Genomic DNA, 24270 nt, shown 5'->3' with positions numbered 1-24270 from the left:
GTTAGCATCTTCCTACAGAACCATATATTAAAAGTTAATGTTTAAAGAAATTACATTAAGTTTAAACATGGTTCTATAGGAGGGTGCTAACGATTTGAAATGAAACTAGTATCCCATTTATACATAGTTTTCAAAGTTTCTACCTACTGGAACAAAGACTACAAGTATCTACAAGTTGGTCTATTTAATAATTATTAACCAGCTTGACTACTTGTTGATTAGTAGTGTACCTCCGAGACTGAAGACTAACAAGAATGAGATAAATTTATGTCTTCCTTCCGTGAGTGCACACCAGTCAGCAAAGAGATGGAAACAAGGGCCCCAATAATTCTCGCATTGAAGTTAACAGTAAAAATTTCCTTTAACAGTGAGAAGTCTATGTAAATCCCAGAAGTATGATCACGTATACTGAATTCACATAGACATAAAAAAAAAATCATTGATACATTAAGAATTCACAAGAGGCCACAAGGACAATACTTTTATGACTACTTTTTGTTCCCAATTGCATTAGTTAATCTAAGCATTCGGAAGAGGTCAACTCATGAGACTGATCAACATTTCTAGAAGTACTCTTTTCTACATATGATACAATATCAAAGTGGCATGCATATGTATGAATATATTTGATATCCAGATATAGCTATAACATCACCAGACAGATCCAAGAGGCAAATATTTTACTGCCTACAAATCTTTAGTGTCATTAATCAGACCCAAACTTTTATTAGTAATAATTGACACTTACAGCTTTTTAACTTTAAATCACATCAGAAGCATTTGTTCATACAATAACCCAAACGGCAGATATTATCCCCATCTTGCAGATGGGGAAAACTAGATGGGAAAAGGGAGTGATTTCCTCAAATCCACAGAACTTTCAAAGCCATGATTAGAACTAACTTCCAACTTCTAGTGTTCAAACTACACCTTGCTCAGTAAGTATAACATTTTAGTTACACCCATCAGATGGCTATAAAAGCATGGTTCAGAAACTAAAATTAAATATTTTACCCTCAAAACCACATAGGCTTCTTCTCTTGGATAATGAAAATAATGAATAAAAACATAAGATTTCTATAGCCATTTTTGTCTGTTGCTTCATTCATTGTGTAATATTAACACTCTGTAGCAATATCCAGGAGCAATATATTACTAATATCCTCAGGAGGACAATATTGTGCTCTTCATCAGTAGAGTAATTCTACAAATGTATTCCATTAAAACAAATTTTAGTACTAGCTCTTATTAGTGATTGCAGAGTAAACCTCTCAAACGTCAACTGAGTGTAACTGATGTAGTCATTTTTGCCTGACTTTGCAAACAGTCTGAAAAAAATGGCTTTAAGAGGTGTGAACTTGCTTTCATTCATATCAAAGAGATGTTGACCCTGAAACTTAATGATGCCAATTTAAACGTCAACAGTGTTAACCATTTCACTATTTTCTTATGACCCTAATCCAACTTAAGGCTTCTCCAGGTACTAAAAGCCTCAAACTGTCCCCTACCTTGTACCCTGTGTCTCTCCAGCTTGACTTCCTCCCCCAACATATTCTACAATGAAGGTATGCATTTTCAAGATTACTCTTCAGTAAATTGAGAATTAAAAATGTCAGGGCATTATAAAATTAAATGTAATACCATATTTGATTAACAGAGTACTTCATTGGTTGTGATTTTAATTTTCATATTTAATTAACCTATTCCTATGTAATCTACTTTCTTCTATAAACCAGTAAAAATACTCCATTTTTTAAGTTTTATCTGAAGTGGTCACAGAACTTCCAGCCTCACATACTCAGACACCACAAAATTCAGGACCTTTGACACAAAATTTAGATCAAGGTTGATGTGGCATATGGGGCCTTGAGTAGATACTATTTAATGCCCGGTGTGTTCCCAAGAATTTTTGTTGCTCTTTATCCCACATCCTAAGTTAATGGAGACTGTTTATATCAGAGATGACTTGCTTGGATGGAAAGGAGAAACCTTACCACACTACTCTTACAGAATTCCTTGCTGGCCAAATTCACACAGAGGCTTCCCAAATTTAACTGCTTTAAAGGAGAGACCACGGGTTGTGCTCCCTCAGCTGTATGAAGAGATGCAATGGAAGGTAAGTAAGAAAACCTGCTCTGAGAATGAAAAGGAATAACTACTCCTCTTTAAATTCCAGGAGAGCATCAAGAGGAGAAGACGATCCCAACAAAAATACTGACAGATATTTCAAATTTTCAAGGACAGTCCTGACTTTTCCAGATCTGTCCTCCCTACAATTACATTATTTCTCTCTGGTGCTCTTCTGTTTCCCCTTTGAGTGCAGCCAGAATACTCACTTACAATGCATGTGTCTTGACAGGTTTTTTAAACATAATATTAAGGTTTCCTTTCCAATAAACAATATTTTAGTTAAGAAACTGCATTCTAACCTCCTGTGCAAATTAACATCCCTGCAGCGTTCTGCCATAATTTTAATGCCTCCAGTTTGTGACTTTTGATGATACTTAAGGTTATAACTTAAAAGTCATACAATGCATTTCATTTTTAAGTGATACTTATTTTTGCAGGGCTGCCAGATTTACTATGCCAAAAGCTTGGCCAATATAGCATATACTTAATGGAATTTCAGAATAATTTTCAGCTGTACATTTCTGCTCCATGAGAACTGCTTTTGTGGTTCATTAGTGTTAATGGTAAAAGACCAGAGCAGCAAAAGAATAAGTAAACAAATAATTTTGGCTGCAAATGTATTTAAAAACATATTGGATGAAGTCCTGATGTTCTTGCCCTAGCTTTCTTTCTAGATTTCTTAACAGTCCTAGCAAAAACATACAAGCTCTTCATGGATAAGCTGTGGTATAGGCAAATCACAATATAATCGTGAACTAAGGCATATCACTCAAGAACATATTCTTCACAACTCAATGGCCACATAATTTCCCCCTCAAATGTTTCTACAAAGCTGTCCACACGCAGAACACATGGAGGATCAGATGTAACTCAGTCTGAAGGAAAGGGAAGAAGAAATATGTGCTACTGTCTCGTTTTCTGAGAGGGGAGGAGAATTTTTCAGCAGCTTCTATGTGAAAGAAAGTCCCATCCGCATAATCCTACTCTCACTCTGCCACTGCTTGCCTGTCCCCACATAGAGAACAATTCTGCAGCACCTACAATAGGCACCTGATTCCTATCTTCTACCTGTAGCATTTACATTCTATGAATGCAAGACAACAAATCCCTATTCCTTTCACACATGGAGGTGTACAGAATAAATGGAGGCCTACGGGATAATGTTTCTGTTCTCTTGCTCCCTGATCTAAAGAACTCACTCAGCTTAATTTAAATAAAATATTTTTTAAGTATCAAATTAATTTTTATATATTAAAATGAAACTATACTTTTGAAACTATACCAGTTATCCAAGCTTCAAATGAACTTCACTACACTATGGAAAACAATGGGCCATGGACACCACAATTTCCTGCCACATAAATAAGCCTGAAGTGGCTGCAGATATCTACGAGTATTCAAATAACTCACAAACAGTGAAGCTACCAGTCAGTTATTTTGGCTTTCCAAATATATTAATTTACCTACCTATCCCACAGAGCTGAAAGTGAAGGATGAAGAAAAGCATAGTTAGCTACAAGCAGTTCCACTTTGCATCCCAAAGAGCCAGAGGGAGGAGAAGTTTTTCTAACAAACACAGGTGGTAACTCTCTCCACCCACTCCTGGTTTTGTTTCATCATTCTCCCAGTTTTCACCATGACACCATAAACACACCATCATCTCCTTTGCCCTACTGACAAACATGACACCAAAATACTGGGGACCAGGTCACCAGATGGTGTAAATCAATTCTATTAACTGAGCTTTGTCAGATAAACGAGCTGAAGATCTGGCTCTGGATGCCAGTCTTTAGGGCTACAATTTGTCTGTAGACATGCATATGCATGTTCTCTGAAACAAGAGAGGTTGCATGCATGTAACTGAAGAAAGAAGCCCTCTAGGTCCCCACAATAAATTAGCAGACCAGACTATGGTCTAATAAGTACAACTTGTTTACTATAAAATAATACTGCATGCTTCTGAATGCTCAAAATGAGCAAAATGAAGACCAGCTAAGATTTATTTTGGCAGATCTAAAAAAGGATCTCAGACTAGGTTGAGAATTTACTTCAGACTGATGAATTTCTCTACCACTAGAAGCAAACTGATAACTTTATAAATTATTTTCTTTACAAATTTCCAGGTTGATATTTTAATAAATAATTGAACAGAAATGTGGAACCCCAGTCTATAACAGTTACTGAAGTTAGAGCACAGTGTTGTTTGTGGTTTTCTTGTTTGCCCTTCAGCAGAAACTTTTATGTATTTCATTACTATGAAATTATCAGGAAAAATTTCTACTGGATTGTTTATGAAAGACTGCCAGGTGGAGTTTGAAAATGTTTAAATGAAGAGCAGAGAGATGGCTCAATACAGAACCCTGTATTTGAATCCCCTGAGTTGGTAAAACGGAACCTGGACATAAATCATCCCATGGTTTTACAAAACCAAAATGGCTCCCATGATGTTTGAAAAACTTAAACCACCTCAACCCAGTTTTGCTGAATTCCATCTGAAAGAGAACCATTTATTGGAACCCTACAAACTCTGGAGGTTTGGATAAACGGGACCAAAATTCTGAACTACTTGAGATCTGGATTCTGGTATTTAACAGACTTTACTGCTTAATGATGTATTACTATGTATTTTCTGGAATAATTGCATGCAAAAGATTACAAAGCGATTCTACCAATTTAACCCACTTCATGGCGAGAGTCAAGGTGACCCAATGCTCCTGCAAACTGCAACAGAGCTGCATATAGGGAGCTCTAGACTTGATTTGCTGACACCAAGAGTTTCATGTTGATATTCTGTTAAATTATAGTATTGTATCTCTCAGAGAAAGAGTGAAGAACTAAAATAGCAAATCATTTACCACAAAACAAGAAAGAAAAGGTTTAGGCTAGCTAACTTTTTGAACTTGCATGTCGATGACATACTTTAATGGTGCTCAATATAATACAAATTAGGATGGTACTGAGAAAAAAAATCAAACATTTTAGGCAGCCTGGCTGGAGGGGTAGACTGAACAAAGGAACATAGACAAAGTAATAAGATTATCTTTGCTGATCTGTGTCCACCTGGGGATGTTACTGGCAGGACTTTAGCAGATGACCTGTTTAAACAGAGCACAAAGTAAGCAATTTAGCAGAGGCCTAGTGGATGTACGGTACTGCTTACTTCTAAATTTTCTTTTCCTTATTTTTTCTGCTTCTCCATTAAGGTAATGAACAATAATTTAATAAACTCACAAGTGGAGTATCTTTCCCTCCTACAATGCTGAGACCAAGGCCTGATCGCCCCTTGGATATTTCTATAGTCATCTCTTGCCCAGGAACAATAGGGCATGTGGCTGGATCCACTGGCAACAAAGGAGGCAGTAAATCGCCTAAAAACATTAAAATAAAATAAAGAAATTAGTCAGCAATATTAAATGTGCATATAATAAGGATGCACAGTAGTAACTAAATAGCAGAAACTTCTCTGTATCACTATACAGTCATGCAGGAATATTGTATAGACAACCTAAAATCTGAGCTTAAAACTATTCAACTCTGGTATGAAATTTACTTCAGAATTGAGATGTGATCTGTGCTATTTTGATCTGTATGAGAAAACATATTGCATTTAGATGCAATATTACAGTGTCACGATAGTGAAACATCGAGGGTAGTTTTCAAGCTTACATTCAAGATTTTTTTTAAATCAACCTGTCACATAGAACTAGCCATGGTTCATATACACTGTTGCATCACTTTTGTTCTGCAGCTGCAAAAGGCAACTATCCAAAACCAAAAGTGGCCCAAAATATTTGTGACACCAGTGCATTTCTGATATTACTGATGACCATCCTTTTGATAAATAAAATCTAAACAATCGATAAACAAGTTCTTGTGATTTTTTAAAAATTAGTATTATAAAAACAGAGAAAAAAACCTACTGTTCACCAGTGGAGCAGGAAATCAATATGGGAAGAAAAAATTTCTTCAAACTTTTGAAAGAGTTATAAATACTGTAATGGGAAAATGTTTCAAACCTTTTTATATTAAAAAAATTGTTACATTGACCCTTTGGAACATCAGAATAAAAAGAACAAAGCAAAATGCGTCTAAGGAGGAATAAAACAGCCCCAGTTATAGCAGGCTACTATAGCTCAGTTTGACAGTACTTGCTAATATATTACTAGGGTAACTTTGCCATTTATGTAAGCTATCTTGCAGAAAGAAATAATTGGTTCTCACTACAGCTGGTGAACTCTGCCTCTGGAGAAAGATAAGAAGGTGTTGGTGCCAAAGATATCTCATGTAAACTGATAGGTACTTTGGTTGAAGACTTTGATTGTTTTGACTGATTGAGGACCTAAAAGAAAGGAATGGGAAAATCAAAATAGTTCAATTGTTAAAATAAAAAATACAAAGGCAGCATGTGTTGTTCTGAAATCAGCAATAGTTATCAATTAAAGCATAGTATGGAGTTCTTCACATTAATTGGATTGGCAATAGAACAACTCAGTTTAAGATAACATTTTTAAAAGGGCAAGTTGGGTTGGTTTGATACAGTGAATCCAGAAATGCCTGCAAAGAAAGTCTGATGAAATTTCATTTGGTGTAAGACTTATCTGAGGGAGATAAAATTCTGAATTTTTAAAAACAGGAAAATGTATTCTTAACAGAGTCTTGCATGATTATTTCTACATATTTCAAGAGAAGGATATTTTTAAACCACTCAGTGTTCAAAAAAGGGATTAGTTTAATCTCTTCTCAGTTATAGAAGAGCCTTGATAGAGTGAACTGTGATACAACAAAAATGTCTTCAATTGAACCCCCCACACCCTTAATCCCAACCCCAAATACAAACACACATACATTTTCTGGGAGTTGCTCCACCAAATCCTGCTGATTTACCATCAACATCTGTTTATCAGCTTTGTTTTTGACATCCTAAAGAGGAAAAATGGTAGCTATATTAACAAAAAAAGTCATATCAGCTTCAACCTTCGTTTAAATTAAATTTCTTCCAAACCACAGAAATCAAGGATCTGGTTCAGTAATGTGATACTTTTTACACACTACAGAACTCTTTGATACATCATGATGCTGAAGCCAAGAACTTGGCAGGATTGAAGGAAGGACTGGACATTTACATGGATAACAAGATTACCCAGGGTTATAAATACTTGAAAAAAACTATAGATGGGATATAGAAGTTAGGAGGAGACTCCTGAGGGGAGAGGGAGGAAGAGGGAAAGCGGAAGAGAAGATTATACCACATCTGCCTATTTTGGGGTTTATTGCACCTTCCTCTGAAGCATCTGGTGCTGGTCTCTGTGGGAGACAGGTTATTAGACTAGATGGACTATGGGTCTGATCCAGTCTGGCAATTCACATGTTCCTATGTACATAAGAATTTAGAGTTAGGCATGTGTCTAAATTTACGCATACTGAATAGTCCCATGGGAGCTTGCTGAATTGGGCCAACAAATAAGAGTGAACTAAAAAGTCATCTAATCCATCTCTCCCTTGCCAGCACAATATTATTCTGCACAACAAAATAAATACTAATAATGTTTCATCCAGTCTTATTACAAATATCTCAAACAATGGTGCTTCTATCACTTTCCAGACACAAGTAGATCTCACTATCAGGAGAATTTCCTTATTAGTCTGTCTAAATTCTTCTACCTAAATTTCATCCCATTACTTCTAGTTTTATCTCCTTGCAACATCCTAAAGAATTCCTCTCCTTTCTTGGTTTATACACTCCTCAGATGTTTCCAGACAGTTTTCACGGCTCTTCTTCATTGTCTCTTAGCCAAGCTACACTTATGCCAACATTTTCAGACTTAGGTAACAAAACATAGTAAATATCCATGTAATATCCATGTAAAATCACCTAAATAAGTGGCTTCATTTTCAGAAATGCTGAGCATTGACTTCAAGGGATATTACTGATACTCAGCACCAGTGATAAAAATCAGACACTTATTAAGTTGTCTAAATATGCGTTTAGGTGCCTAATTTTAGGTGCCCAAATTTGAAAGTATCAATCGTTTCCTCAAATCTCGTAAAAATCAATAATTGCAGACCCTAAATGTAAGAAAAATAGTAAACTCTGCAACTGTAAAAGAAATATATTAAATTATTTTAAAATTTTCCTTTAAAGTCTGCATAGATGGCAGGAAGACAAGGTAGATAAAGTGATGCCTACTCTATTACCAGACATGGTAAGTGAAAAAATAAGTATGGAAAGATTACAAATGTTGATTTCTAAGGGATTATTCTAATGAGCAGTGGGGAATTATTTCATATGCTCCATAATTTGTTATTCTTCTTCTTCGTTATTCATTTTGCTATATGGGATTCAAACATGTGAAACTTCATCTCGCATGCATTGAGAACTTTGAAGATTAAGAAATTACTTTATTACTCAGCTTTAAATTCATATTAATAAAGAGACATTAACTTGTTGAAAAACACAAGGGTTATTGTGAATCTAACCCTGAAAATGTCTTAAATACTTTGTGCTCAGCAAAGATTTAATCCTCTCAAATGTGCCACAAACCACTTTATGAAATCCCTCTGTTACCCATTGGGTGCTTCAAGAACACAACTTTCAGCTGTATAAAAACAGATCAAGGCTCCATGACCAAATACTTCGAATACAATTCTATCTGCTTCACATGAATTTAATTATCCTTTCTATGTACATGATGTAGCAATGCATGCTGCACAGACATCAAGAATGCAAGCTGCTTGAAGAGCACCCTCAATTATCACTCAGACCATTTTCATCTCAGTCAAGACCCAGATTCTGAAAGAATCACTTTATGGATTAAAAAAGCTTCCATTCTTTTTCTATGACCCTTCATAGGAATCAGCACAGCCAGGTCCTCAGAAAAACATCAAAGCATTCCATCTGCTAATCTCTACCACCATCTGTTAGCACTGTATTTAGTTGGCAGCACTTTCATTGATCTCACCTGAGAAATAAGTTGCCTTCCCATCCCCTGCATTCATACGGGTTCATGATCAATTCTGTTATGTAACTTTGTACTTCTAAAAGTGATGAACTGGCAGCACAGGGTGTCCAGGGGCAGCCCAACAAATTTACCAGGAGTTAATGGACACAGTGAGTTGGATCCCTTTCTAGCTTTTGCCACTTGGTCAGACATGTCACCCATGCTGTGGGAAGCGCATGTCAGCTGGAAAAGTCACTTTTAAAACCCACATGTCAAAAGCTTGCTGAGATACCACATTCTTAGAACCTCCGAACTTAAATGAAAAAATTCTGCACTCAGCAGGCTGGCGTAATTGAGAACATCTGGTGTCATGGTGCAGCTTTCAGTTGTACTCATTTGAGAGAGATTTTGCAGATAAGTTTGTATTTTTTCTCCTAAATTTACAAATAAGGTAAACACTAGTGGTGAAGTGACTATACAGGCAATAGGGGAAGTATTATGCTCTCAGCAATAAGACATCTTCTTCCTTTGGCCTAGACAATCACCAAAAGACTGGAAGCAGGAATCTCTGTTTATCGTCTCCTCTAAAGAATGAGTCATTGAGCACAGCACTGTAGTGTTAGCAAGGAGCAAAAAGTTCAAGTAGCAGTATAGGCCTGGAACATACGGCCTTCTGGCGTGGAGGAAAGCAACAACAGTCAAGCCATTTACAGATGTGAGTATTTATATAGCCAGTATTCTTGAAATCTCCAAAACCCTTTAACATCTCCACATTCTAGAGCTGCTTGCCATGGTTCACCAAGCAATTGTCAACATTTGGATTGTGAGAAAGACCTTACACAGCTTATTGTCAACTCTGTTGCCACTATTTTTACAGCCTATTCTGTCTCTTGCTCCAGAGTCAGTATCATCTGAAACCACAAGGATGTTCCTGGTTAACCTGTTAGCACTATATCCATCCTCCAAATCCAACTCCCTGTCCCTAAACCTTTTACCTTCTCTTCAGTCCTACAACTCCACCTATTTGTCTTAAAAAAAACAAAAACAAAACCAGTAACGACCTGACAGGCAGTGGTCTAAACTCACCCAACATAAACCCAGTCACTTCAGTGGATGTACAACAAGCATATACTGGACCAAGACTACATTGCCTAGTGGATAAAGCACTACACTGGAACTCTGGAGACCTGGGTTCTAGTTCTGGCTCTGGCCTACTCTTGGACAAGTCAATTCACTTCACTGTGTCTCCATTTCCCCCAGCTATAAAATGGCAATAATGATTCTGAGCTCCACTGTACAGTGCTTTGAGATCTATGATGAAAAGCACTATATAAGAGCTAGGTATTATTATTATTATAAAAACAATCTTATCTTTCCCCTTAAATTTTTCTCCTCTCCTTGCTCTCTGTCATTGTCAACACACTACCATCCTTCCCGTCACTTACATTTGTAATCTTAGTATCCTATTGATATCTTCTTTCCCCACATCTGTGGCCATACCTTTCTGTTCTTTTCTTTGGACTCTTTCCCTCAATCACCCATTCCTGTCAATCCCTACTGCCAATGCCCTAGTTCATGCTTTCATAACTTCCTGTCTTGATTACTACAGCCTTCTCACTGGTTTCCTCAATTCTTCTGCTCCATTACATCAAAAATGGAGCTGCCAGGATAATCTTTCTTTCCCATTGCTCCAGCTACATCTTCCCCCTTGCTCCTTCTTGGATCTCTGCAATAGCTTCCATGCTTCTATATTAAACTCATGTTTCTCCTCCTCATTTCCACCCCCACCTACATCTCTGCCCTAATCTCCCGCATTGTAATCCACTCCCTAGTGTCTGCCCAAACTTTTCTCCTTACTGCTCTTTGTCTCTTTCACCCACTTCATACTTTGTGTATTTCTTTCATATTAATCTGTATCTCAATCAGTTTCCCAGCTGCAGTATGCCAAATAAGGCAAGAAAAAGTAACAAAAATTTGCATTTACAGGTAGCATTCATGCATTAAAACTCCAGTTCATTTGTTTCAAGACCATTAATATTGTGGAACTTCCAGGGTGGTCTGGACAATTCAGTCAAATGCACATAATCAGCCCATGAGCAGTTTGTAAATCAGGAATAGAAACAAACCAATGTTAGTTGGGTGACTGAATTTCAATGCTCAAATACTGTATCAACTTCTGATTCTTTGTAAAAACTCAGCGGACTTCCAAGTATTTGTTTGTAATATTTAAATATTTTTTTAAAAACAAATAGGTTTGGAAAAAACAAGGACTGGTTCCAAAGACTTCATGAAGCAAAACAACTCCGCCAAAACAAACAAAAAAGCCATTCCTTCAATGAAAATAATTTACATAGATTGTGTATAACTAGCATGTCTCAATTAATGCACTACCTGAAGAACTATAGTAGACTGTTGGGGGGTGAGAGGGGAACAAAAAGATAGTTCCAGCAAATTTTATGTTCCCGTGGGTTAATCACTCCTCAGTATACTTAGTACGTCTCTATTTTAACCTCTAACAGGGCCTTAGAATGAAGATTAAGGCACAACCTTTGGGAATTCCAGGCTTCTGATAACTCAGAATCCTAACACATTAAACAACAACAAACAAAAAACCACCATATATCAATGCAGAATCTGATATTTATTACAGCACACACTGACAGTATCACAATAAACCAGAAGTTCCGGATTTGATGAAGAAATTCTATAGCCTGTGTTATGCAAGGGGACAAACTAGATTATGATAATGAATTTTTTGACCCTAAAATCTATGGAGCTATGATACAAATATGAGTGTGATATACAACCACAAGCTTTTTTTCCTTAGGCATGGAAGATATGGTTGACAAAAGTAGACATGAATTCTGTGTTGCCGAGTACAGCTCAAGAGAGGGACCAGGTTGCTGCATACAACTCCTGTACCTCCATATAGAAAAAATTATATTTACATCTAAATCACCTGGACAGGTGTAGGAAATCATAAGCTTGATTCTCCTCTCACTTAGATAAATCAGGGGTCACTCCATAAAACTCATTTGCATTACAACAGCATGAAAACTTCTTCTCCCTACCTCTGGATTGAGGAATCACCAACAAAAGGACTGACAGCTCTTACAGTGGTTCTGCTCTCCTCCCCATCAAGATGAGTCATGTGAGTGGACTCCTCCCATCACTTAGCAGGAGGTGAATAAAAGCACCAAACAAAAGGAACGAAGGATCTCTATGCTTGTGGGCTTTGGAGGTGTAAGGAGCTTCCTGCTTAGTTTGGGTTAAGCCTAAAGGACAATTTGAGTTTGCTGATCGTAGAAGTCTCTATTACCACTTAAAACCTAACTCATTCATGTGTCTATATTCACTTGCTTTAACCTTCTAAATAACTCTAATTTCCTTTTCCTATTTAATACATCATCATAGTATTTATTATAGGAATGGCTACCAGCACTATCTTTCTTGAGATCCAAGGCACCGGGGAAAGTGACTGCTACTTTGGGATTAGAAGTAACTTGGACACTCCTGTGATCCTGGGGCTTACGGACCATCTGTCACAGAGAGATGCTCACCTGTGTGACAAGGCAGACCAGAGTATCCAAGGGGACTGTCTGTGACTCTGTTTAAGGCTGTTAACTTGCCTGAGGAGTTTGCACTCAGATTTCACCAACCAGCTGTACTAAGTTTAGAACTCATGACAAATTTGGGGCTTGTTTCTTGGTGTTTTGAGAGTCTGCCCTGAGGTTGGTACTCATGCACTACTGTTGGGAGTGTCACAGACCCACCATGTTAGCACTTTCCAAGCTTTGAGTTTTGTGGATGACTAAACACATTTCTTTACAGACAGTGATACTTACCATTTTGATATATTCATCGTCAGTCAAGTTTTTCATGACAACTTCTGAGCAGCTGTCTTCTTCACTGCTTGCAGGTTCAGTGCCACTGTGATCCTGGTAAAAGAGATTATTTTAAAGAACAAAACAAAACTATGTTACCCCTAAATAGCTAACGATAAAATTAGACAGCTTACAGCGTTTATGTGATATGATGCTTGCTTGAAACAAGGAAGAAAATCCATAATAAACCATTACTGATTCAAATAGTGTTAAAAGTTTCCTAAGTCAGGTGCTTGTCTTTATTGGTCCAGGAACAAACTACGTTTGGGACCACCCACTTCACATACATCATTCCAAGAATACTGTAATCAGCACCCAGGGGATGACTACTCTGACACAATCAAAGATGAAGCTCATGAACCAGGAAAAGGTGTTTTATTGAATGATGCTCAGCTATCGAACACCCTTCTGCAACAGGTGAAGATGAACATATGTTTTACCTCCTTCAGAGCACATGCAAACAAACCACCTTTGCGTAATAGAGACAGTGATATAACAGGAAAGGAGTTTTCTTCCTTCTTTGGAGGTTTCTCACCAAAAAGAGCCTATGGAACATATAACGCTACCATAGTTGAAGCAGAGAAAATGGTCTTACCAAAATAATGCTGAAACTTAATTTTTGTATTTGGGGCATAGATACCATGGTGACTTGTGCTTTCCACATATAGAGAAAGCATAATCATGACTGGGAAATGATGCCACATATGCTTAAGAGAGGGCTATTATATTTTAAAAAACATTCCAAACCAACAGCATAGAAGCAGAAACGTTAGCCTATTTTTTCCCCTGGAAAATATGTAAAATGTTTTAACGTGAAAATTTTCTTCCTTTTACTGAGCTCCTGCAGCTGAAGAGATGTTTTCAGTGCCCTTTTCTCTCTCCCCTTTTTTAATAGCTCAAATGAACTCAAGACATTGCTCTACATCCCAAGCCACTCTTCCTTGCAAAGCAAAATTGACTATATATGATGAATCCAATTTCCCACAGAGATCTTCACTAGCAAACTTATTTACCAAGCCATTTTAAATTCTTGTTCGGCTCTGAAGAGGGAGTCAAAATGGGAATTATGCAAATGGCCATCCTGCCATCTGAAGAGGTAATTTACTTCTTTCCATTCTTTCGGAGGCTCACTCCATTCAGTATTCACAAACAATGCCTCATACAGTGACAAACATTATGTAAGAGGTGGCTTTATGATAAATTAAGATTCTTGCAAACTGTGCTTCTATTAGACTTACACACTATATTTTGGTTTCACTAGCTAATATTGTACCAGTATGTCTATCATGGGCGTGTCCTTTCCTATGGTTTCACAGAAACAGACATGCCTCCATGTTACAGGAATGTTTACTAGTCAACCATTTTCTCATTAAACTACTCCAATAAAATGAGGAGATCAACATTAATTCTGTTTAGCAATAGTATTTTGTAGTTATGTAGGCATCACGACATACTGATAAATTATTACCTCACCCACCTTCTCTCTCCAGGCCTGTTTTATCAGATATAACAATTCTTATGCAAATGACAAGCCACACGCATTGTTAAACATCTACTTAGTGTCTCCTCTGAAAGTATACAATATAGTCTACCTTTTAAGATACAAACAATTAATTTACAACAAAAAAAATGTAGTACAAAGCTCTATATAATTATATCCAATGACAGCCATTTTAGGTATTTTTTTAAGTGGTGTGTGTGAAAGGTCTGATGGATAGCCCTAAAGGTCAAAATCCTGCATTTAGTTGGTAAAATCTTCCCTTCACTGCATGTAACTTAACCCACCTAGTGGGTCAACCTTTAAGAGTCAAATAGCAAATAGAAGAGAATTCTTTGATTCCTCCCAGTGGTGGATTTTGGTGATATGGACACTTGGCCATGGCAAGCTGGAGTGAGACTACCAAACAGAGTTCCATGGGGTATGGCACAGCCATCACATGTAAACAACTTCTGTCTAATGACCTAGATTTATATTGTAAATGTTGAACTAGAGGTAGAAGGCTCTTTACCTATCACCAGTCCCTGAGCTATTCAATCACTCAAATCAAGTGATAAACCTTTCCCCCTCTCCCTCCAAATGTACATTTGCACAAAGCTGCTTCAAAATTAATATTGCCTTTCAGCTCCACAGGAATGAAAAGGGGGCTCAGGGGCAGGGTGACAGGTAACACAATGAGGTGCAAAAACATGGCAGCTGAAGTTACTACTTGTCTTACTTCCACCATTTACCAACATGAGAAGGCGGGATTTCTAGCTATAATGTAGGGGGCAACAACAGGCACTGAGGAAGTCACAAAATGACCATTAAAACGAACCTAAAGGCTTGATCCACAGAAACTGCAGACTAATAAGGACTTAAACGGCGTAGAACAGGAGCATGAATCATCAGTTCAAAAGTCAATACTCTTCTTTTACAAAACAGAAAACAAAACACAGGCTTTTGATTAAAGAGTTCTCCTGAAACAAAAGTTAATGAATGTGGCTTTTCTGTATACCATAACAGCACCTGAATTGCATTATGGATGTATGCTAAATGGCCTTATACATTACTTGAAAACTGCACAAAGCCTGCTCCAGAAGTTCTATTTAGAATTGCAAAGAATGAGCTATGTTTGCAGTAATGCTTATTGAAATATCAAAAAGCAAATGTACCAATGACCAGAATTTAACAATTCTAGACCAAGCCCCAATTGACTCATAAAACATGCTTTGCTTTATTAGCTCAAGAAGATACAGAAGTAATAAGCAGCAGCAAGACTAGCCATGTGCTATATCTACAAATAAGTACCATATTTCTCAGTTACATTATTATGATGAGACAGCAAATTTATAACAATGTGGTAACATTACAGATTGCATTGTGTAGTAAGTACCTGCATTCATAATGCTCAAAAGAGTAAAGAGTTACACTAGGGTTGATGCAACAACCATAATACAGAATGCACTGATAGCATTGTCATAGTGAGGAAGCTCTGTTGTAGGAGCACAAATAGAAACATCCATATACTTTTAGTTGGCAAGATGCATATTATGATACTAGGAACTAAAACTCCACGTTAAAACATCAGATAGTTATGTACTCTCATTTCCACTACAGAAATGTAGTATATAGCATGACCATAAATCATATATAGAGTCTAATAGATTGGGAGTCAGAAAAGCCAGGAGACCTGGTTTCTATTCCTGGTCATGCCAAATGGACAAGTTATTTCACCATGCCTCTGTTTCTCCTTACATACTTGAGTATCTTGTCAATGTAGACTGAAAGCTCTTTGGAGCTGGGATGGTCTCTCGCCATGTGTTTGTATGGTGCTCAGTGCGACGAGGTTCTCAGTCATAGTTGGGACTCTAGGGGCTATTGTAATGCAAATAATAAATATGGAAATCTTTCGATTGCCTTCAGTGGGCATTGGATCAGGCCGTTAATGTTTATTTTCTAAATTCAGCTATTTGGATTTACTTCTAATGCCTCTGAAGAAATCAAAAGTTGATGGGACGTCTTGGACTTCACTTATAAGGATGTGTTTTCCATTGAAAATGCCAATTTATTCTCTGAGAGGACCCTCAGATTTCACTTGTGTTCCAGGCAACACCTCCCCCCACCACAAAATTTTCAACCCTCTGAAAAAAGAATCAAGACAGGAGATAGTGAGACTTTTGTTCAATGATTCATTTTCCTGCTGTATCACAATAACTAAGACAATGTCTGTCACCTCGTACCAGACCACTTGTTTAATTTAAAAGACGGGAACACACACATTTGGTCAATTTCCTACCTGATGCATATTAGCTTTCAGGGATTAATCAGACAAGGTGTTTGAATTTATATTGTACTGCTAATTATGATTAATCTAATTTAGCAAGGCCTAATAAAAAAAATCTTACCTCAGTGGAAGACTGGGAGCTGGAAGGTAATGGGAAAGGAGTAACAGCCATTTGGTTAACTGCTTCTTCATTTCTATGAAACATCAGAAAAGGCAGAATCAGTATATTACACATTCAGACACAAAGACTAAACTGCTCTGTGAGTTGGTCATCGCCTCATGTATTATAATTCTTTTAGGTATGATTTATTAGTAAACTATTAATCTTATGTAAAAACATTAAAAGCCTAGGAAGGTACACTCTTCACTTCTGTTTGCATCCCTTATTAGTTAATATATGATCATGCTATGTCACCTTGGAAATAATTTAATTTATGTTCAATTGGGTTTGAGCAATTCAATAGTATTAGAGAATAATAAATGGGAAATAAAAATGTAACATTTAAAAGATGTTTTGCATTGGTATTTCTCTTCCTGCTCATAAAATGTTTCAAAATCTCTTCAGGAAAGGGCTCCTAGTATCTACCTAAGTCATGTCTAATGCACTTATGTATATGGGTATGTAGCTATCATTATTGTATCTACGTTAGTAAAGTAGCTTTTTCTTTTCAATTCATATTTGTTGTATATATTTCTGAAAATCTGAAACAAACGTAGCAAGATTTTAGGAGGGATGAGGAATTAGTTAATACAAAATACTAAATACATTATGTGTTTAATTCATTGTAACTCAAAGATAATACTTAAATCATAATTTTAATCTTTTTCCTCTTGGATGATTCCTAAGTAAACAACTGACTATTTTTTTACCAAAAAAGATGTTTTTATGGAAGACTGACATATTCATGCTAACTTCCAAGAGGACATCTTCAGTGGCATTCAAAATTGGCTGATTAAACACCTTTATGTTTTAATAAGAACACAAGTAAGGAGGCTGCAGCTAATGTTTTTGTATAGTTTTAAAGAAGTATTTGACATATAGGAGGAAAAAAGGGAGATTGCAAGTTTTGCTTTAAAAAATCTGTACAAATGAATCAACAACAAAAATATTTGTATTGTTTGTATTACAACGGTGCAGAGAGGCTTCAAATGAGATCAGGACCCCATTGTTCTAGGTGCTCAATAGCCACAGACTATTGTAAGCTCTCTAGGGCAGGGGCTGTTTAAATAGGCAAGACAGAGAAAGGAAGCATCACCATTCCCACTTTACAGATGGAGGATTGAGATTGTGTGACGTGACCAAGGTCACACAAGAAGTCTGTGGTTACTCCAGGAAATGAACTCAGATCTCCCAAATTCCAATGCCTTAAGCACAAGATTTTCTTTCCTTTAATTACTGGAATAACAAATTAGACAAATGTACACTACAAAATCACTTTTCGAATGTAAGTGCCTGAAGGAAAAACATGTATATGGCTTAACCTTCAAAGGGTTAAACATGTAAATCCAGGAAATTCTGATTACTCAAACAGAAAGACAATGTTAAATCAATACCCTTCAGTAGAGCAGAAGATAATGAATGAAATCACAAGCATTGGAACTGATAAATCCTACATGCCACGGTTGGTGAATTCATTTACTTTATCTTCACCCAAACAGCCAGGCAGTTAAAAAATGGTCTCTATATCGATCATAATCTTTCACTTTTAGACTTTCTCTCAGCCTCTTCTTCTGGCTCTCCTCAAAGCTTCCCAGCACTCAGAAAATATGCTAATATTTGCACTCCAATGACCAGTGACACCAACCCAGGCACGCAGGAAGCTATGCCAGAAATCTGAAGTAACGAGCAACATCAGATATGTTTTTCCATCTTTACATCACAATTTCCAAACATGTAGCACTGTACCAGTACAGCATATAGGCAAGGACATTTCTTCCTGCTTTTGTTTTCAGCAGGGTACAAAGCAATTACACTGCAGATCTCACACTGCAGAATTAATCAGCAAATCTAAGATGTCTGAGAAACCTAGCAATTTCCACCTGCATTAATTCAGGTTATGCAGCTTTTTTTCCCCTATCAGCAAAGGACAAAGTCTTACATAAGCACTAATAGCATGAAAGCTAGCATAACCTACAGCTCATGGTGCTAACTGTATAGCCTGTAATCACAAGTAAACTTGATGTTAATAATGGACACACTTTAACCTTTGCGAGAAATGTCGTTCTAATTCTAAAACATTGCTAGACATAACTCTTAATATTGATATTATAAAATGGTTTGTAGGAAATTATATAAAATAGTTTCTACTGAACTATTTGGTGGGGAGGTTGGGGAATTGGGTGGCAAAAAATCACAATTTGTAATCTACCCGTTGTGATTGTACAAATTCAAACACTAATACTTTTCAATAGAAACTGCTTCAAAGCAGATACAAAGTGGGAGCATATTTTAAAATGACAGCACTAATAATGAATTATTTTTTGCACTCCACTCCCAGAAATTTCCTTGATTAAAACAGGAATTTATTTAAAATTCAAACTAATGGTCACTGTCTTTTGATGTGGGAGCAGATGCTTAGTGGATTGAATATCATGTTTGAATTACAGTGTTTGCAAATGAAAATTCAACACATTTGTCATCAGTTACTACGGTTACCACTAAGAAAACTGTTCTAAGATACTATTGCATGCAAAATATCGCCAACACCAATTTGCGCAGAGATTCCCTGGAAGCACATGTTCAAATCTCACCAGAGTCAAGACCGTCCTTCATTCTTTCAAAGTCAAAGCAACTTTCATGAAATTTACACACTATGCTCGTCTTTCCGATAGTACCTTAAAAATTAAATCTCTCTCCATTTTGCAAGGATGTTAAACATCCCATAATTTTACACCACTGTTGTATAGGATGCTGTGTGCAGTTTGTCCATCTGATTTTTGAGCTCACACCAAAGATGTGGCTGCATTTCAGTGGTGTTGTATGCCTATATGGTGTGAGGCACTTTAGGATGGAAGGTTCCCCAGGCTATCACTTTAGTCAGCAATAAAAGAGTGCTGACTGATTATGTCACTAGCAGTCACTATCTCATAAGAAACTCAGCCAGTGCAAAGGATCAAAGCAAGCAGGACTGAAGCCAATGCATAAGGGGCAGAAAGCTTGCACTTTTGGAAAAGCCTGCCCACCCAGTTCTCTCCTACCTGCATGTTTGAGTAAGTTACCATACTTCCCTCCTCTTCCCCAGACTAAGTATAAGACTGGACATTCCTCTCCCTCTACTCCCTAAGAGGAAGCAAATCTGAAAAAATATATATATATTTTGCCCCTACATAAGCCTAACCCCTTCTGTCTAACAGCTGTCCCTCCAATGACTCTTAGCTATCGTACATCAGCTTGAAAAACTTTTCCTATCAACATTGGGAATGCTCTCATTGGTCCAGTCTATACTTAACTAGCTGCTAATTCGTTTTGTGACAACCATTTAAAATGAACATTTAACCAGTCCTGCAAAGTAGGCTGGGTCATGGTGTGACATGACCTCCAGGGCACAACCTGGAACTGTAGGACTGCCATACCCCCCTTAATTCTTCTCCCTGGTCTCTTACAATGCTGTGCTACTGAGGAGCAGCAAAGCCCCACCAGGTGCTGAGATCACTTAGCCACCAGCACGCAGAGGCACACCCAGCTAAGTTGCATGGACACTCTCCAAGCCACTCATGAACTATACAGAATGAAACCAGCAAATCTCCCAAGCCCCAACCTTTGCACTCCAGAAATATCGACTCTCTTGAACAGTCCAAGCTTATTAATTCGTATGCCACTTGGTCAAAGGAAAATGGACATGCACCAACCTCTGTAACCTGAGCAAATTTCCCAAGCACTTTAGACAAACTCAATGGCACGTTAAAATAAGTTTATTAACTATCGAAAGGTAGATTTTAAGTGATTATAAGTGGTAGGCATAAGGGTCAGAGGTAATTACCTTAAGAAACTAAAAAGTGAACACACATTCTAAATCCTAAACTTTTAGACTAAGCAAGATTTGAATCAAACAGCTTTTCTCACCCCACTGGGTATTGCAGGTGAATTACACAAGCTGAATTTCTCTCTCAGCCTGGGACCAGTCTCCTCAGTTCAAAGTCTTTGTCTTCACAGCATTCTTGTAATAAGTACCCCAACACTCAATTTTCCATGGGATTTTATATTTACAGACTAATAGGAGCCATATGTTGGAAGAAGGGCTGAGTATATAAGGCCGTGATATGACAGATGTCAGACCTAGTGTGAGTACGGTTACCACCTTTACACCAGGGGTGCGCAACTCAAGTATGTACCTGGTCTAGAGATGATGTTGGCCAAAGCTAGGAGGCTTTGAGCGGCATGCCAGTGCTGGGGAATATAAAGTGCCGTGCCAAATTTTATGCCATAGATTTGAAAGGAGGAGAGAGAGAGAGAGAGAGAGAGAGACAGGAGAGAGAGAGAGAGAGACAGGAAAAGAGGGTAACTGCTGAAATCTGGGGCTGTCATAGTTGTCAATTTCACTGCTCAGCTAGAGCAGTGAAATTGACAAGTTTTCTTGGGCACTGGGATTTGAGCCAGGGAGGGAAGCTGCCACCTGGGCAAGTTGCAGGCAGCTGCCGCTTGGCTGCCAGCCTGGGAGGTGGGTGACTGCCACCCAATCTGAGCTGGGGCAGAGGAGGCTTCCACGCTGCTGCTGCCCGTCTTCAAGCCGGGGCGCTGGAGGCTCAGAGTCGGGGCACGGGTGGCTGCCGTCCAGCTCGCGAGACTCAGGAGACTGTCACCGGGCTCCCACCTGGGAGCTGGGACCCGGCGGGAAGTGGAGGGCTACTGCCCACCTCCCCCAGAAGCTAGCAGCCGTGCCCGCCTCCCAGCTGGGAGCTGTGACAGGGTGGAAAGCGGGCAGCTGCAGCCTGGCTTCCTGGGACTGTGGCGGCTGCCGCCTGCCTCCCCTTCACTCTGTTTTTTCCTGGGTACCCCCAGCCTCGCGTACCCCCAGTGGTTGAGAAACTATGATCTAGAAGGTGGGGAAGCAGTCTCCCAAGCTATGAGCTGCAGACAGCTTCTTCCCTGCCTTTGAGATCCTATATCTAGAGCCTTGCACAGATCCAAAATTAGTATCCGCATCCAATCCGTGATCTGCAAAAATGGTCCGCAGATACAAAGCAGATATCTGCAGATTTGCAGGGCTCTACATATGGCAAACTTAAGAGAGAATGAATATATTAACTTCCTGGACATATGGATTTGTTCATATACTTGTACCAGAACAGGGAGGAGCCTAAGAGGAAGTTTTTAAAAATGGGAGAATTTCAAACTTGGAAATAAAGTGTTTGGCACCAACCCCTCTTTGAACTCTTCTGGTAATCAAACCCTACAGAATCTCCCAACAAAATACATTAAAATATTTTAGACAATCATCAGAGTAAAATTTCCACTGCTCTTCCAGATTACCACCAAGTAACATTTCAAAGTCTGCCTGGCAAACTGCACCTGTTGGGGACTAAGACCGGGTATTTAAAAAAAAGCCTCAGGGAGTCAGATGCTTTATTTTCACTGAATTTCCAATGGGATTGGGGCACCTCTCTCTGCTAGAGTCCTTTGAAAAATCACAGCCAAGGTCGTTATAATTGTTGCCAGTACTTGGGATTCACAAAGCCTTTTTGCAATAGCTAGAAAACAGCATTGCACTACCACTCAATATCGTACAATATTATTTAATATAAACTAGAGGCAGTGATTGAGCTGAGCTTTTCCTTCCCAGAAAGATTATAGTTTCTTTTTACAATGCTCAGGTGATTTTAAAAAAACCAAACAAACTATGTTTACAGGCTAAATGTCTTCCAGTTTGTTACTGGAGAAAGCCAAGCAACAGCAACATGTGCTGAATCTAAATAAAAACACAGTAACAATACAACTATGAACTTTTTATATGCTATAACAAGTTTATGTAACTAATTAACGAGGCGGTTGGGAAACAGCACTGCATTAAGACCTGTGTTTTGGAGTTTGGTCAGAAACAACTGTTTTAAATGATTACTGTCCACTTTATAATGGAAAAGATGCTCATAAATTGGCGTAAAAAACTTTCTAATACAGTGGGGGACTTCTATATTTTTCATTGCAATTACAGCAATGTGTGTAATCAGCAAAAGTTTCAGGAAAGGGTGATAATGCAGTTTTTAATACCATCTAGATGTGAGAAAGTATCAGATAAGTTTTTCATACTGCACTTTAGTTTTTGAGCTGGGATTGGTTTTTTGGTGAAAGTGAAAAGGCTGAAGACACCTTGTATTTCTTCTAGGGTCATGAGTGGCTGATCTGACTCTATACATGCAATGAAATGTACAAGCCCTTCATCTCCTTTTACAACCTATTCACTCTCACCCACCAGATGTGGAGGAATCCAGTATGCCTAATTTCTGTGGTCAGTTCTTTAGCTGAAGTCAGCAGCAGTGCATAGGGCTCTTTGTGCCATGGGAATTACCAACTGCAGTGTGGGAGTTAGAGTTCCCAGTGCCTTAATGGTGGGATAATTGAAAGCATAGTTTTAGATTCTTGTTGCTGAGAGTGAATGGGCTTGTTAGTTTCAGCAACGGTGAGGATGGTTATAGGTAGTTCAATACAACAGTAAGGAGAGGTGACAGCTGGGGAAAGTCTAACTCTACCCACTATTGCTGCTGCTTCTGCTTGAATTTATTGCAGTGGAAGGATCACCACTCTTAGGGCCATTGAGTCTTATAACCTGTATAATGTACCAATCTTGGCTTGTTTAGTCTGCAGAAGAGAAGAATGAGGGGGATTTGATAGCAGCCTTTAACTACCTGAAAAGGGGTTCCAGGGAGGATGGGGCTAGGCTGTTCTCAATGGTAGTAGATGACAGAACAAGGAGAAATGGTCTCAAGTTGCAGTGGGGTTGGATATTAGGAAAATGTTTTTCCCTAGGAGGGTGGTGAAGTAATAGAATGGGTTACCTAGGGAGGTGGTGGAATCTCCATCTTTAGAGGTTTTTAAGCTGAAGTTTGACAAAGCCCTGGTTGGGATGATTTAGCTGAGGTTAGTCCTGCTTTGAGCAGGGGGTTGGACTAGATGACCTCCTGAGGTCCCTTCCAACTCTAATAGTCTATGATTCTATAGTCTATAGGGTACCGTGTGACATCCGTGTTTCAAACATGTGACATCACAAACAAGTACACATATTTACAACCATGTGACATCCAACCAGAAAACAGGTCAATTCATCTGCTCTGAAGTTACTATTCTGTGTAACTTAATGGTCGATCACTTCTGTTTTGTAGTTCTGACTTTCTGGTACAATAAGGTAAGGTGGAGCTGTACCAGAAACTTCTAACAGGAGAAGCTTTATACATAAAATTCTTTGCCGTCTGTGCGTGGTTCAGCCCAAGTTTTCAAACATAAGAAATGCAATAGTACTCTGCTCTCTCCAGATCCTTAGAGTTGAAAGGGACATAGCTGAAGTCATCCAAGGAGCAAACCTACCAGCATAGCTTGCAGTCACACATAGGCACCACTTGCAT

At 38.2% G+C, this 24270-nt stretch overlaps 1 protein-coding gene across 1 annotated transcript in view; it reads right to left on the bottom strand.

Annotated features, from left to right (window-relative positions):
- The window catches only part of PATJ (PATJ crumbs cell polarity complex component), a 204809-nt gene that overhangs the window by 41816 nt on the left and 138723 nt on the right, over positions 1-24270 (bottom strand). The window contains exons 31-35 of the mRNA XM_067535623.1: positions 16838-16910; positions 12914-13006; positions 6976-7050; positions 6352-6469; positions 5362-5498 (exon numbers count right to left, since the gene is read on the bottom strand). Of these exons, the coding sequence (XP_067391724.1) occupies positions 5362-5498; positions 6352-6469; positions 6976-7050; positions 12914-13006; positions 16838-16910 (496 nt within the window). The remainder of the gene's footprint in view (positions 1-5361; positions 5499-6351; positions 6470-6975; positions 7051-12913; positions 13007-16837; positions 16911-24270) is intronic.

Source organism: Emydura macquarii, unplaced genomic scaffold (genome assembly GCF_026122565.2).
Source record: "Emydura macquarii macquarii isolate MOO-44397 ecotype Brisbane River unplaced genomic scaffold, CSIRO-AGI_Emac_v2 contig_3506, whole genome shotgun sequence".
NCBI lineage: Eukaryota > Metazoa > Chordata > Testudines > Chelidae > Emydura > Emydura macquarii.
The sequence above is the reverse complement of the archived record's forward strand: the minus strand, read 5'-3'. Positions and strand labels throughout refer to the sequence as shown.